At 32.9% G+C, this 17,025-nt stretch overlaps 2 protein-coding genes across 5 annotated transcripts in view; both read left to right on the top strand.

The window, feature by feature from the left end:
• LOC142237869 (sialin) overlaps positions 1-6,217 on the top strand; it is a 28,438-nt gene extending 22,221 nt beyond the window's left edge. For all 3 annotated transcript variants that reach the window (XM_075309322.1, XM_075309320.1, XM_075309321.1), the window contains exons 3-8: positions 1,784-1,926; positions 4,246-4,482; positions 4,553-4,858; positions 4,923-5,202; positions 5,265-5,506; positions 5,774-6,217. In XM_075309322.1, the coding sequence (XP_075165437.1) occupies positions 1,784-1,926; positions 4,246-4,482; positions 4,553-4,858; positions 4,923-5,202; positions 5,265-5,506; positions 5,774-5,932 (1,367 nt within the window). In that variant the 3' untranslated portion in view covers positions 5,933-6,217. The remainder of the gene's footprint in view (positions 1-1,783; positions 1,927-4,245; positions 4,483-4,552; positions 4,859-4,922; positions 5,203-5,264; positions 5,507-5,773) is intronic.
• A 1,529-nt stretch (positions 6,218-7,746) lies between these two features.
• On the top strand, positions 7,747-16,332 carry Kpc2 (Kip1 ubiquitination-promoting complex subunit 2). 2 transcript variants are annotated; one of them, XM_075309318.1, is made up of 7 exons: positions 7,747-8,598; positions 8,663-9,297; positions 10,312-10,813; positions 10,889-11,224; positions 14,632-14,760; positions 14,823-14,997; positions 15,058-16,332. In XM_075309318.1, exons 2-7 carry the CDS (start codon positions 9,011-9,013, stop codon positions 15,201-15,203), a joined length of 1,575 nt encoding a protein of 524 aa, XP_075165433.1. In that variant the 5' UTR covers positions 7,747-8,598; positions 8,663-9,010; the 3' UTR covers positions 15,204-16,332. The 2 variants fall into 2 exon arrangements, with proteins under 2 accessions (XP_075165433.1, XP_075165434.1); XM_075309319.1 differs by lacking the exons at positions 7,747-8,598; positions 8,663-9,297 and adding an exon at positions 10,158-10,253.
• The last annotated feature ends 693 nt before the right edge of the window (positions 16,333-17,025 follow it).

Below are 17,025 nucleotides of genomic sequence, written 5' to 3'. Positions count from 1 at the left end.
AGGTTAGGTGGCAGCCCGATGTATTAGGCTCACATAGACTATTCAGTCCATTGTGATACCACATTGGTGAACTTCTCTCTTATCACTGAGTGCTGCCCGATGTTAAGCTCAATGACAAGGGACCTCCTTTTTATAGCCGAGTCCGAACGGCGTTCCACATTGCAGTGAAACCCCTTAGAGAAGCTTTGAAACCCTCAGAAATGTCACCAGCATTACTGAGGTGGGATAATCCACCGCTGAACAACTTTTTGGTGTTCGGTCGAAGCAGGAATCGAACCCACGACCTTGTGTATGCAAGGCGGGCATGCTAACCATTGCACCACGGTGGCTCCCGCAATGTGAAGCGCCGTTCGGACTTGATAATAAAACGGAGGTCCCTTGTCATAAACATGACATGGACGATGGACTGAATAGTCTATGTGAGAGAGAAAAACCGGGCTGCGACTATACATTTACATTTTCTCCGGAATTCTGGAAGATTATGCCTCATCGTCATGTAATCAAGAAACCTAACGTTCCTCGGAAAAACATGGTAATTATATCCTAACTAATGGGCTGGCGTAGATCCCATGTATAATCACGTCACATGTATTCTGTTCACTTGTCTGGCCAAAAATAACAACGCATCCCTTAGGCTAGCTGCATACCATTCTTAAGCCACGTAGGCGACTGCGGCGAAATATTTTTGCAATTATTAAAATATTTCTCACTAAGTGGTCTTATCGACAAACAAACAATGAATAGGAGCTAAATATCGTGTTTAAACCTTGTAGGGAAAATTTCGTTTAAATGCCGATAAAACAGTTAAACTATTCACAAAGCCTAGTATATAGATCTTGCGAAAATCCATGTTGTTAAAATTTCATTTAAATACCGATAAAACAGTTAAACTGTTCACAAAGCCTAGTACGCAGATCATATGAAAATCCATAACAATCTTTATAATAAATTCTAAAATTTAATATCATAAAGATCTAAAAACAATTCAATTTTTACAATTAATTGTAAGTTGTAATTCATTGTTTACAATTAAGTGTACAAGTTTTCCTTGTCAAATTTGGAAATTTATATAATTACAACTCTATCAACACGCCATATAAAAAATTCCTTAAAATAAAAAAATGATAACTGTTTTAAAACCCATGAATTGTCATGTAACTCATTTATTTAAGTGGTTAAACAATTTTCTTTTGCGTTAGACCGTAGCAAATTACAAAAAAAACACAATAATTTTCCCAATAAAATGAAATGACATTATTATAATTATTACGGTAGATTATTTGTTTTTGCTTTCTCAATGAAAATGACAATAAAACTGCGGTGATAGGCGCACGCCACTTTAAATGTTTACTATCGATTAAATTATACCAAATAAATCATTGTAATATTGTACAATAATTTGTGTGGATGTCTAATAAGGAATAAAATGAAATTTGGTAATATATAAAGTTATTGGTATATAAAGAGACTTTCTATAGAAGTACATACCAGATTTAAACCAATCTATGTCTATAGAAATGTTTAGAATTTTTGCTAGTGTGATACTTTGTTATCGATTCTTTACATAGAATAAATCAACGATAAAATGTCACTATTGGCATGCAAAAGATGGCCGCTTCCACTGCTAGTACAGACTTCGAAACGGTCTTATCGACCTTTACCAGCATGACAAAGGGATGAGTTTATGTATCCTTACTCTTTAATCTTGTTTTGCTCTATATATCACTGTGATGCGTTTTTTTCTATTCGTCCTATTCATAATATCAATTTTTTTTGTTTTCAGTAAAAATACCAAAACGGTTCAATATCGGTGTCATGTTATTTATGGCCTGCCTCATGAGTTACATGATGCGTGTGAATTTATCCATAAATATCATAGCCATGGTAGAAAACACAGATGCTAATTCTACAGAAATTTTGCCAGATGTAAGTATTTTGATACACTATTTCGATTTTAGTAACTTAGCAATGAGATATTATGAAAATTAGGCAAGTAGATTAAGGTGTAGATAAAAATTTAAGTGAATCTTAAGATGCTAACCTAAAGGCCAGTATTCAGTTCTAGCCCTTCTGGAATGCAACAAAAATTTTCTCAAGAACTGTATGCAAAATAATATAACGTCTGATAGGCACTGAGCTGCGTACCCGGCACTTTCCAGTAGGGAAAAGAAAAAAGGAAGATACTCAAGAATTTCTAAAATACTCTATATTTTATTTCAACTTATTTCTTTTAGTATATCCATAAATAATTTTATTATTAAATATATTCATTTAATTTTATCTAACCATTCCAATACGCTCCAATTATTATTTTTAACCATAGGGTATTTTGTTTATTCCAAGATGTACATAGAGTCATATCGTATTGACTTAAATGTTTTTATTACCGCCATATTATTATGTATTTGTATATCAAATAACATTTGTTTGTTAACAACTTATGGCCATAGAAATCTTTTATATATTTCCGTTCGAAATGCAAATATTTGGAGCAAATACGGAATGTATAGAATATCTTAGATTTTGGTTAAAGATATGGGTGAAAGCCTCTGCGAAATATTTATATGGGTAAAATGATTAATGCGCTCTACAGACTATCAGTTATTCCGGACGGAATGTCGGTGTTTGTAAAGAATCTTACAGTGTGTCTGATCGATACGACTTGTGTTATCGATCCCATAAACATGCAGCAGTATCGATTATGCCTTCGGACTTATCTTGTAATGTGTCCAATATATGGGATATGTTCGACACGAACACTGTCGTCCGGAATAAATGATAGTCTGTAAAGCGCATAAGGTTTTACATATAAAGCTCGGTACACAGAAAAAAATATCGCCAAAATATTTCCAATTAAAAAGTTAATTGAAGTTGAATATTTTTTCAATTAATAAATTAATTGATACAATTAACTTTTTAATCAAGATACAACATAAAGTTAATTAAGTCAATGATTGAAAATTTAAAAATTTTTAATTAAAAAATTAATTGATACAATTAACTTTTTAATCAAATTCGGAAGACTAAGTCAGTTAAAAAAAGTGATGAACATTTCTTAATCCAAATAAAAAATAAAAACTCTAAGCCAATTCAGAAAGTAATTGAAAATAGTTACCTTTTTAAATAAAAAATTAATTGGGGTTTGCATTCAAAATCAATTAAATTTTTAATTGAATCAATTAAAAAATTAATTGAAAATTGCCAATGACATCAATTAATATTTTAATCAAGAATTTTTCTATGTCCAATTAAAACTGTGATTGATACTATCATTTTCGTGATTGAAGACATTTCAATTAAAAAATTAATTGGATCAATTAATTTCGTAATTGAATCAGAAAAATTTTTTTTGTGTGTATGCACTATTAGCGGAAATTTCGTTTTCATGCCGATAACACAGTATGCATTTCTTATAGGGGCAAAATGTAATAAATAACAACGCCTCCATAAGGATTGAATTTAAATTTTTGCTGTCTAAAATTCTATGAAACGTTTTTATCGACAGTTTACATTTTGCTACAAATCTTTGTTATTAAGCCCGGTATGCTCTCTAATGTGCCGTCCAGACTATAAGTTTATCCGAACGACAGTGCTCGTGTCGAACATATCCCAGATATTGGCCACACTATAAGTTAAGTCCGAAGTCATAATCGATATTTCTGCATGCTTATGGGATCGATAACCCATTTCTGATTATTTAGCCGTCGCCAACAATTCGTATCGATTGGCCACACTCTAAGATTCTTTACAAACACATGCATTCCGTCCGGAAGAACTTATAGTCTGGACAACTCATAACGGAAATTTCGTTTGCGTGCTAAAACACAGTTTTGCAATGTATTTCTTATGGGAGCAAAATGTAAACAATCGATAATAACGCCTCAAGGAATTTTCGTTAGCAAATATATAGCAATACATTTCTTATGGGGAGCGAAATTTTCGGATGGAGGTGCACACCGGCCTTTAGCATTGCTACCTACAAAAAATGTATAGGTTCCTTCGTTAGTGATCATTTTATTTGTTAGGACGTTATTAATTTCATTTTGATAATACAGTTCGCCATGTAATTCTTACAAGAGGAAACTATTAACCGTGCTATCGATATTTTTCCTCGCAACTGCATACAAGATTTCAAATATTTTAAACATTTTTATTTTTATCACCACTTAGTTATATCTGTATTTTAGTGGACTGTGTGAGTCAATGTTTACTTCATCTTTTTGTATTTTTTCCCCTTCTTTGTAGTACGGCCCACGTTACGAATGGAGCCAAAGTGATCAAGCTCTACTCTTGGGTGCATTTTTCTATGGCTATATGATTACCTCCTTGCCAGCTGGCATGTTAGCCGAAAATTTCGGTGGAAAAGCTGTAGCAGGTTATAGTTGTTTGCTAGCCGCAGTTTTGACTGCCCTAACACCAGTAGCAGCATCATGGGATAAATGGGCCGTGTGGGCGATACGTTTTGGCATTGGTTTCTTGACGGTAAGTTAAATTTTTGTTTTTAAGTTTTAACAATTTAAACCACTTGCAAATTTTTGTTTCCAATTTATAGGGTGTAGTTTATCCATGTTGTCATAATTTGGTATCGAAGTGGGCTCCTCCAGATGAGAAAGGCAAATTCATTGCTGCCCTAATGGGTGGAACCTTTGGTACTGTTATAACATGGCCCATTAGTGGTGTGATTATAGAAAACATGGGTTGGGACTGGGCTTTCTATATGGTGGCCATTTTTGTGGCAATTGTCTGCACAGCTTGGTTTATTATAGTGGATGATAGCCCTGCCCAACACAGTACGATTAGTGCTACGGAAAGAGAATATATTGAAAAGAGTTTGGGTGATACAGTTTCCGATAAGAAAGTATGCTTCATTTATATCTGTCTAGTTTGGCAATTTATGTTAATGTATGAAAAATTGTTTACAGCGCTATCCTCCTTACAAAGCTCTTATCTTCTCCTTGCCTTTCTGGTCTTTGTTACTTTTGCATTATGGTAGCATGTGGGGATTGTTCTTCTTGATTACCGCCACACCCAAGTTCTTAAGTGAAGTTTTAGGCTTTAATTTGTCATCTGCCGGTTTCCTCTCGTCTCTACCTCATTTGGCTCGTTTGATTTGTGCCTTCGGATTTGGTTCTTTGGCTGATTTGATAAGACGTAAAAATTGGTTGAATGTTACAAAGATGAGGAAGGTTTTCTGTCTACCATGTAAGTAGTGTCTTTCTAGCTAAATTAAAAAAACATAAAATTTCATGACAATTTTTCTGCAGCTCACGTCATTCCTGGTATTTTCTTGGTGATCTTGGCATTCTTTGGCAAAGATCCTTACGTATGTGTTGCCATCATGACTATATCACTAGGCTTCAATGGTGCCGCTACTGCTTCAAATCTACAAAATAGTCAAGATCTTGCTCCCAACTATGCTGGAACTTTGTATGGTATCATTAATTGTGTGGGTACTACCCCTGGTATCTTCTCGCCAATGATTGTTGCTGCATTTACTAAAGAAAGTGTAAGTAGTCCCTAATTATTTTATTTTTATTTATTATGGAGAGAAATCATTCAGTGAAATCAGTTCTAAATCGATTAAATCAGTCATCAAGACGTCTGCTACTCATCTTTAGCGAAATTTTTGCTAAATTGTTTTTTTTTTTTTTTTTTTGCATGAAAAGAAATTCTAGCTAGTTGTAGATATCGGTAATAGAGTTTTTCCATATGTTGATTACTGCTTTATAAATATTCCACATTTGTTTGACATTTTTCAAATTTCTTTTTTTAGAACACCATTGAACAATGGCACTATATCTTCCTGATCGGAGCTGCTGTCTATATTATACCTGCCTTTATTTTCTGGATCTTTGGTTCAGGAAAAATTCAAAAATGGAATGAACTCGATACAACTTCTTCAAAAGAAGAAATAGTTAATACAAAATTGTAAATTACAAACTGTTAGTATTCCTTAAAATAAGGCGTGTGAAACTACTACTACAAGGGAATGTGGTATTCGTATACAAAAAAAAATAAGATAGAGTTTTCTTAGAAATCGATTTCCATTTTATATATTGAGCGCTGTGTGTCTTTTCTTCCTTTGTTTTTTTTATAATTTTATTTAATAAATTATGATAAGATTAATTTGTATACATTTCTAGCAAATAGAAAAGAAATATTTAAAAAATATAAAGAAAAATAAATGTAAATAATATTAACATGACAATGAACACAACTAACGTTTTTCTATACTTTATTTTATTTGTTTACATATTTATTTTCATTTATTATTATTAAAATTTAGAGCGAACAAAGACTGTTCGACTTCTCATTTACGATTTTTTCCAGAAATTAAATGTCAGGAAATGACTATACATTACTCAAAAATTCACATCATTGATGAGTTTTTCATAAAAAAAACTTGGCAAATTAAAGTGAACTAATATGTATGATAATTATACGTTCTGCATATAATATTACAATTACATACGAGCTTTCTTGGGCAAAGAAGATTGAAAAACTAATTAAGTTTCTGAAAATTCCAGAAAGTGCATTTCCATAGCCTTTAGTACAGATCTTAGGGAGAGCGGTGATTTATTTGCGTCTTAAGCCGGGTATACAGCTCTTGCGAAAATTCCTATTGCATGCCAATAATACAGTTCTGCCATACATTTCTTATGGGAGCAAAATGTAAACAATCGATAACAACGCTTCACGAAATTATCGGTAGCAAAAATGCCAATGCATTTATTAAGGGCAGTGGAAATGTCGTTAGAGATACCGGTCTTTATATGCTAACTTCCAACGAGAAGAATTTACTTGCTCTAACATGTTTTTCTCTGTTAAAAGTTAGCATGTATAATAAAAGCCGGCCGAATCTTCGGCCGTTGTCTCTTGTATGATATGCAAAGACTTTGTAATTATCAAAGATTATAGATTTGAGGAAGATGGGAAATTGGCTTGTGTCATACCAAATGTTGCATTTACCAGATTAGTTCAATACATGTTTGTAATCTTTTACTTGTTTTTCGTTTTTATTTTTTTAATGAAAAATTTAATTTTCTTAATGAAACAATAGGTCTGTTCGCGTACTTTTCCAGTAAAAAATATCCAGTAAAACCTAGCAAGAGAGTGTATTTTACACTATTTGCTTAAAATTGCTGAAAAGTATACGAACGGCATCCAGTAACTATTTACACATTGAAAATTTCAGCTGCTAAAACATTGAAAACAAAAAACGAATCCTGTATATTTAACTTCCAATCGTAGTGGCCGAACATGTACATTTTATTGGTACTTTGTTTGTTATCAATAACCAGCTGGCAACGTATGCTATGGTTTGCAAGATTTTACTGGGAAAAAATCTCTATCAAAAACTTGCAACTTCTCTATCTCATAACTGTCAAATGTGGTCTCTCTCCGGCTCTCTCTTGCTGGCGTTTTGGTGTAAACGAACGACTTCCAGTAAAAATTTGTAATAATTATCAAAAATTATTGGGTTCTCGAATGGACCTAATGTTAAATTTTAGGCAACAACAAAAAATTACATTTTCCCCTTTATGGAAATTTATTTCGTGCACTTAATTTATTTTTATTTGCATTTTAATGATATGTCAATACTTGTAGTATACGCGTTTGGTTCGAGTATTAAACTAATCTGGTAAATGGTTCGATCTCCTCAGTAGCTAATTTCCTATCTTCCTGAATCTATAATCTTTGGGCCTATTAACCAAATTGAAAATTCTTCATTTTCTTTTCTTTTTTAGATTCGTAACATCATACACATTTTTTCCAACTCTCTCATACATGTATGGAGCTAAACTCATGAGCCTATTGGAAACAGTGTTGCCAACTCCCCAAGGCCAAAAAGCACCAAAAATATATTATAAATTCTAACATACCACTTCCCACCACAAAATGCTCTACTAAAAAAAAGGAACTTCGGAAATTGTATTATAGAACTTTTGTGTATTGAATTTGTAATTTTAATTTTTTATGAACCGCCATTCAAGTGTACACCTTGATCAGTTTTAATGCTTTCATCAGTAATGTCTTTCAACTTTCAAAATATTAATATATGGAAGGAGTGTATTGCTTATTTCAGTTGTGCGTGCTTTTGTGAATTTAATACAAACGTTTTTAATGACATCTTTATCAAGTTCAAAAATTCGGCACTCGCCGCTACACTTCGCTACAGAATACCCTAAATAACAACATTAATTACAAAATTGTCAATACCACCTTCATAACAACCAATTCTATATTTGGCAATAAAGTTGAGTTTCTTAAGCTCTTGAAAGTCTAATCCAAATTTTTGTATCAATTAAACTTAATACTGTTCAAAATGAAAAAAGCCCCAAAAGCACTAAATGAAAATGCCAGTAAGCACCAATTGGTGGCACCAAAAAGGCAATTTGGTGCTTTTTAGAAATCAAAAATCACTAAATTTGGTGCTAAAAGCACCATATTGGCATCACTGATTGGAAAAAAGAGGAAGCATATAGACATGGTAAACACACAGATGGAAAAGGATAAAATATTAAGGACATTGAAATATACAAAAAAAGAAAATAAGAATGGATTAGTTTTTGTTTATATTTAATTATTGATATAAAAGTAAGTAAAATGAATATATTTCTTGTGGTTTTGTATTATTATAGCATTTCTTTTATTCCATTAGGCTAAAAAAAAACCAAATGGAGTTTTCATAAATGGTATTAAATTATTCAGAATTAGATAGTTTGGAACTAATCATTTTTAGTAACAGCGGGATCTAGTTCCAGCCCTCCATTCTTTTATTTACAAAACTCCTTATAAGGACGGACGAGTACCAAACGTATGTCTGATGGTAACAAATAAAAGCCTTGAATTTCTATGTGACATTAGTATGCTCCTCTTCTGCTAAGAATGTCCAAGGGGGTAAATACCGCACAAAATGAGCGGGATTGGGCATGGCGACTAGTTCCTATTGAGTAACGGAACTTAAAGAAGTGATCACTTGAAAGGAACTCTAATTGCAATAGGCAAAATGATTCCATGGGTTCGAGAGAAATTTGCAGAGAGGCGTGCTAAGTGGCTGGCACGAAGCAAGCAACAACGAACCACGGTAAAAGAAGACCAAGATGAGGAAGAGGAATCTACGAATAGTGATACGCCGCGATTCCATCGTTTACAAGATAATCCTGAAGAATCTGAATCTCCAGGTCGTAGTCATCATAATGTTACAACTGGGGCACAAAGAAAGAACCATTCGCCGTCTCCTCCCTGTCATCATGCAACCCGTTCATTGCATTCCTCACCAGTCAAAACAGCAAAGTAAGTTATTTCTTATCGCTCAATAATTGTTATGGATCGTAGGCTTAATTTTAATGGTCATATTGATTCCATGGTGAGTAAGGCGTATGGGGTTCTAGGGTTCATAAAGCGTTGGGCGAAGGAGTTCTCGGACCCTTATGTTACAAAGAGGCTTTTTACTGCCCTTGTTAGACCCATTCTAGAGTATGGTTCTATCGTGTGGGATCCTCAGTATGAAGTTTACATTGATAGGATAGAATCGGTTCAGAAGCAGTTCTTGTTGTTCGCTTTGAGACATCTTCATTGGAACAGTGACTTTGTTCTTCCTTCATACACTTCTAGATTTAGGCTGATTAATTTGCCTACTCTTAGGAGCCGACGGACGATGTTGAGCTCCATGATGATGCATAGGTTAGTTAGTGGGGATATTCCATGTTCGGAATTGATATCTAGGATTAGGATAAATGTTCCTTTTAGGGCATCTAGGAATTACCAGTTTCTTTACATTGATTTTCAACGTTCGAATTATGCTTCTGTGGAGCCTATTCGTATGATGTGTATTATTTTTAATTCAATCTATCATCTAGTTGATACTAACCTTAGTATTGATATGATGAAGTCTAGAATTTTAGCATATTTGGATAACCAATACATTAGTTTTATTGAATAACCTAATATTTGATCTTGTGTTTTAATATACCCGGCTGATGAGTCCTTCTCTGTAGCTGGTCAAATCCCTCTGCCTCCACCCGCCATGGTCCGGATCATGGTGTGTACGCTGTCCCTACGTCATGGGGACGGGGCCCTCACGGTCGGAAGGGGCGGGAAAGTAGGCGATGGGACCGTTCGAAAAAAAATTCTAAATATTGGCATTTTAGATTTCAATTTTAAAAAACAGAGAAAATCAAGTTTGGAATTTAGTTGTCAGTTCCATCAAAATTTTCTGTAGAAATGCAAAAATTACGGGATATATTTAAGTATAAACCAATTGATAAAATATAAATTTTTTTGGTTATATTTCTATTCTATTTTCAGGAAAGGTTCTCGTCGCGCCTCGTCCATTACAAATACCCTTGTTAACGACGATGATATAACAAGGGGTGCATCATCGTCCAAAGAGCGCATAAAGGTTCGTGTTATTTGTCCATCAGCAAGAGTGTTGGTGTTCCAAACTGATCGCCATAAACGACTATCAGAATTGAAGAATGAAATATTATTGGAAACATTCGATGACTTGACATCCATGCCCATATTTGCAACCGATGTTAAGTCTTTGAGTTCAAGATTTCGTTTATTAAAAGCCGACTATCAGGGATCTGAATTGAACGAGAACCTAACACTGGATCAGGTTGGCATTGTAAATAATGATAGCATAGTTTTAGTAGCCAAACGCTATCATCTGCAGCATTTGATAACGCAAAATCGAGAGACTCGTTCACCGCCCGATTTAGATATAGATTTGGCAACACGAAATTTATCTGTAAGGACAAGTGATGTCCCCATGGTAGATATTAATGAAATTTTTCAACAATCTAATGTAAGTTAAATTATCTGCACGCGCCTTTCTTCTAAATCTAATCTACCAAAAATAAATAAACAAATTGTTTTGCAGTTACAATTCGATGTGCGCAAAGTATTGATATCCTTAGCTCAATCTTCAGCTGTGGTCATTGGTGCCGGACCGTATGCCAAACGTTTGATAGCAATGCTTAAACAAAAACTTATTAACAAACGAAATTATCAGAACGATACTACACAGTGCCTTGTTGATATGGGCTTTAAGAAAGAAAAGGCTGAATATGCTTTGAAATTGCACAATAATGTGTATTCGTCTGCTCTGGAGTGGCTTATACAGCGCCAGAGTGAAGATACATCAATTGAAGAAGCAGTCATGGGCATACCAAGAACAAACTCTATGGCCTCACCGTCTGGAATATTATCGAGTGATGTAAGTGTGAATAACGAAAACTTTTTAAATGCAAATATTCATTTCTGTTAACAAGATGCAGTTTGTATCCTCGATGGTACAATTACACCGGCTTCTCTTGAAACTTTCTTTCGCCTCGAGACGAACAAATCGTCAAATGTAATTCGTTGACATCTTGAGAACAAGAACATGAGAACTTTAAGAAGAGAGAGAGTATTCTCTTCCTAAAGTTGTTTCAGTGTTCGCAAAGGATGGATGCATAATTAAATTTGGGGATTTTCTTCAATTTGATATGAACGAACTTTCACAAATAATTCTTCGGTATCCCAAGAGCAAAATTCTACCTGTTTGAAGTACTTTCTGTTTTTGATCCTAAATTCCAAAGGATATGTGCATATATCTGAAGTGGATTTTGAGTTTCAGGCAGATAGTCTGAACCGCCCGAAGTTGGATTGTACTTATAAGTTTAATAATATTGAATTGTAAAAACTGTGAGTTCACGATTACCATTCCTCTTTTGTATTTCATATTTTCTAACGTTCTTTCGAAGGAAAATCAAGACTTATTTCATCGGTGATTATCTTCCTTCAGAAACAGCGTTGCCAGAATTGTTTCACCAAAAACCGCTAGATTTGCCAAAAAAATAGCTAGAAAAAAAGCTAAATTTTTTGTATCAAAAGTCACATTTTTCATTGAAAATTAACAAACTTAAAAGCATTATTTCACTTAAAATGCACATTAATTTAATTGGCTTAAATCCGCTGTATTAATGATAAATTCGTGAACGTGTACATTTTTGCTAATTTTATCCAAGAGAGTAAAACCCATTCTTACTGTCTTGCAAGTTTATACTGAATAACTTTTATTGGAAAATTACCCAAAGAAACCTATTGTTGTACAATTTTCGTAAAAGTAATTCCATTCCATTAATAAATAGCAGATTGTTTTTTATCGCGCGTTTAATAACGTTTAGATCCTATCAATACGATATTTTTTATTGATTTTTTTTATGTTAAAAAATAATACCACATGCAAAACGTCATTTCCTTAATTTTTTCTTGCTTACACTGAAGAAAAGCATGCCCGGTTCCAAAGATTTTGTACAGTAATGATTTTGGTATTGATTCCGCGTCAAATTTGAATTTATTCGTTTTTATTCACCTTTTTCTTCGTGAGCTATCAAAGTGCTTTAAAAACGTGCTAATGACAATTTAAAATTTCCAAACTCAGACTCGACTTCAAGTAGAAATTATTCTATGTATCAAGTAAAATACGTTTTTAAAATAAAGTGTTGAAAAACATCTTCTATTTTTGAACGTTTTTTTTGGTTTGTGATCAAGATACAAAATCTCCACAAATTTAAAGACTATTTCATTAATTTTAGGAATTTTTCAGAATTGACCCTAGCCTAACAAAATTTTCTTTCATGTGAAGATACCCATTTTTAAGTTGAATCACTTAACCCTCTAATGTCCAAGCCCGCCTGAAGGCGGGAGCTTTAAGTAAAACACACCTTAAGACAACAAAAATGGGCAAAATAAAAAGAAAACTTATTTGTAACTATTCAAGAGGCTTTGCCGCATAACATATGCTGAATTTTACAGTATAATTTTTTCTTGCTTAGTTCTCTTGCTTTTGTGTCGTTAACATTGAAAATTTAATCAGCTGGCAAAAAAATTGGGGCATTAGAGGGAGGACACTGACAAAAAGACAGTCGACTTTTGGACAAGGAAAACAGTTCATATAAGAGAAATTCACAAATGCTATTATAAGCAAAATTCGCTTTCGTATTTTAAGGACATGAAATCTTTGGCTTCACAACAATATTTTGTTCAGTGTACAAAGCAATTCACATCTACTATTTTAACTTAGTAATAACATAATAACTTGAGAATATTATAATAACATAAAAAGGACACCATAAACGAGTCAAATGCAAATATTCCTAATAATTTACTGACAGGAATTTGTATGGTAATAGTAGATTTAAAGTTTACGTTAAGCAAGGCTTAGATAAAAAAGCCGTTTTATCCATATTTCAGTAGAAACATGTCGAAAATAAAAAAGCTACAAATAGCTAAAACTGTCATGAAACAAACCCAGAAAAAAGCTAAATTTATTTTTTCCAGCTAAACGACTTCAAAAAAAGCCAATTCTAGCGGAAAAATAGCTAAATTGGCAAAGCTACTCAGAAATATTTGTAGCATATTTTAATATTTCAGTGCCTTTTGTAAGTTTTTGCACACATAGAGAGTCATTTATCACTAAAACAAGGATGTAAGTGAGAAGCATAGTCTGGGGGCTAATCACGGCATTCGATATCGAGAACTTTTGATCGAAATCTAAATTTTTGGGATCACGGGAGTCGATATCGAGTTTTTTTGATCGACAATTTTTTCGATTGGTAAATTGCAATCGTAAAACATTTTTCGCTTGTTTTTTACATTGTTTTTGCCATATAGGAATAGTAAAATATATTAGTTTTAGTTCGAATTGTTGGTAATTTGTAGTAAATTTACATATAATGAACATATTTTGAATATTTAGGACTAATGCAACTCCAATAAAAGTTAAACAAAAATTGGTCATATTCGAGTTCGGGAGCGAGCCCTAGCTTGGCAAAGAACCATATATAAAGAGATTGTGATCAACCAATTACCGTACCATTCCGTGACAACATAACGCTTCTGGACCACCTTGTAAGAATAGTGAATGATGAAGGATTCCACTGGCAACAAGTTTTAAGACGGCAGACAATTGTAAAGCGATATAATTTTCGTTGACGTGCCACCAAAAATAATTTTCCATTTGAACGCCTCCTTCGTCAGCCGAAATCGTCCATTGAGCCTCCAAAGGTGACTTTCTAACAGTGCACACCATTTCAAACAAATGTACTTACACCAATAACAATGCGCACTTTTATTCCTTATTTGTCGCCGATTTATTTTATATTTATCTCATCCTCCAATTAGGAAGGAATTCGGAGGAATGTAAAAAGAGATATGGGTCCATAAGATATAATGCAATACAATTTACTTTTTACTTTGAAATCTTCATTCTATTTTGTGCCGCTAACGTAATTTTGTCATTTCATTTTGTTCTGCTTCGTTTTTTGCTGTTGGCAATGCCAGAAAAATTGCATCAAATTTCGATCGAATGCCGTGATCCAAACTTTTAATCGTATCGACAATTTTTTCGATACGATTATGAATTCGATATCGAATACCGTGATTAGCCCCCTGATAAAAGAAAACCTCGCTGTTTGTATGTATAATGATCGGAATAAGAAAACTCCTTGGTAGTATCCGTAAGATACAACCTGTAGTAGCTCATCTTATAACAGAACAATCTAATTTGATTATTTATTATACTAAGAAAAACATCAATATCTACTTCTAATGTCGAGCCTATTATACCATCTTTTATAGAGTACTGTGGAAAATATAGCTTCTTTACTAGAAATAGTACGCATATATAGTTATCGTGACATACCCCCAACACCAGATGCTGTTCAATCTTTAGTTGACATGGGATTTCAAGAATCCGATGTGGTCCAGGTAAGCTTACTGTTACTAATATTTCGAAATAAAATCTCTTAAACTCATCAATTTTAATATAGGCTCTAAAAAAGACCTGTAATAATAAAGCGGCAGCATGCGAATGGTTATGTGGAAATCGTACTGGTAGTTTAGTCGAATTACGAGAAGGCTTGTCACAAGATTCTCCTATACTGAAAACAATATTGCAATTACCACAAGTTCAATTGAATTTAAGCAATCCAAAAATATTTCTAGGTAAGTTTACTTTTCCATATAAATGTTATTATAAAATACCTAATTCTGTTCTTTAATTAGCCTTTTTATCTATATTGGAAAATGAACATACTATACGTGTTTGGGGTGGAGACAATGACACAACGTCTGTTATAACACATATCCTACAGAAATATCACGAAGAGAAACATGTTTTGGGTATTAATCAATTCTATAGCAGTCGATAGTCTCAAATTCTCGCAATATTTTTATTTTTGGTTTTTCGTTTTTAAAGAGAAGTATGGTGGAATGTTCCATATGATATTTTATATGATTAATTTAACCTAGATATATATTATTAGCTATATAAAATATAAAAATGATCAGAATTATAACATTACGGCACTTTCTACATCACTGTAACACTAAGTCGATTTTATTTGAATATTTTAGCGCACATTTTATCTAAAAATTTATATTTTTGACTTTTATATCTGGATCTGGGTGTGTGTGTGTGTGATTTATAAATCTGCTGCTACATTGGTTTTTTGATGTAATGAGAGAGAAAAAAAATATCAAATCAAAAATATAAATGGAAAAGTGCAATTCTCTGAAATTAAAAATGAAAAATATATTTACAATAATCATATACACCAAACAAACGTAACATTTTCAAATGAACTTGAATCGATTAACAAATAAAAATCATACATATGTAGAGGTACCTAATTTATAGCCACATATTTTAGCTTTGACAGTAAATAAGGAAAAGTTGTAAGTAACGTTTAAGATAAAGTGATTTAACATAAACAAAACAGAAACTATGCTTGAAATTGCTCTAACCTAAGTCTAACAATCAGCAAAGCCTCTAAAATGCTTAATAAAAAATAATCTGTATAAATAAGACTCCTATTCTTAGAAGCTTATTAGCCAGGCCTTAGAGATGAGGCTTTAACTATAAAACTAATGCTAATGTTGAATTTAATGTGCAATGTAGTTTTAAATCACTAGAAAACGAACCCGTTCCATATTTATGAACTTTTTGAATCATGCCAAATATTGTCAATTTCTAGTTTATTAATTTTTGTCAATAATTCTAGGATTTTTAAAAAAAGTTTACAAACATTTGTATATTCCTTATTTTTTGTTTATTTGGAATAGGGGTCTATAATATAGACAATGAAGCCACAAAAACCAAAACGATCTCTTGATTGAAAAATGCAATTTATCTGTAAGTCTTAAGTATAAAAACTATCTCTTAAAATGTTAAAAAAATTTTATCACAATTAAAAAGTCAAACAAACAAACAAAAAATAATCTTCAAATATTCATGATATACAAATAAAACAAAATAATCATAATTGGATAAAAGCAGCATTTTCCTTGTTTTCTTCCTGAGGCATTGGTAGATCATTGGGGGTGAGGCTAATATTTTTGTGGAGGGACCCAAGCCCTGTCCCAGAGGCCTAAACGGGCTTTCAAGGTCACTTAATATGGGATGAATTTTTATTGAAATATGTAGTTTTATTGATTATTTTTTAAAATTGTAAAACAGCGACGGCACAGGCAAATATTTAAAATATTTTTTTTCAAAAATAGTTACAAAACTAAATTAAAATATCATAGAAGTTTTTCGTTATGGCTACGATCACAGTTGATTGAACGAAGAAACTCATTGAAAATCCCTTGATTATGGTTACAAATGTTTCTAACAAATGTATACCATCAAGTACCAGGAGAACAGGAAATACAATAGGTACAACAAAATTTCACGTGTAACTTACATTTAAGCAGAAAAACAACAACAAACCGTGTTTCAATCTCCGTTTGAGGTTGGAGTTTGAAGCTGTAATAACACACTGTGCGACAACTAAACATCACCCGAATTTATACGACGTGAGAGTGTTAGAGAGAGAGAGATCAGCAACAGTAAACGACTAACATTAGAAATGTTGTACATCACAATATACCAAAAGAGAAGAGAATCAACTACAAATCGGATACAGATAACATTGGTCACATATACAGACATATCATAAATAAGAGCATCCAACATCAGAGAAAACAAGA

Source organism: Haematobia irritans, chromosome 5, assembly GCF_050003625.1.
Source record: "Haematobia irritans isolate KBUSLIRL chromosome 5, ASM5000362v1, whole genome shotgun sequence".
Lineage (NCBI taxonomy): Eukaryota > Metazoa > Arthropoda > Insecta > Diptera > Muscidae > Haematobia > Haematobia irritans.
Note: the sequence above shows the minus strand (reverse complement) of the source record. Positions and strands in the feature narration are given on the sequence as shown.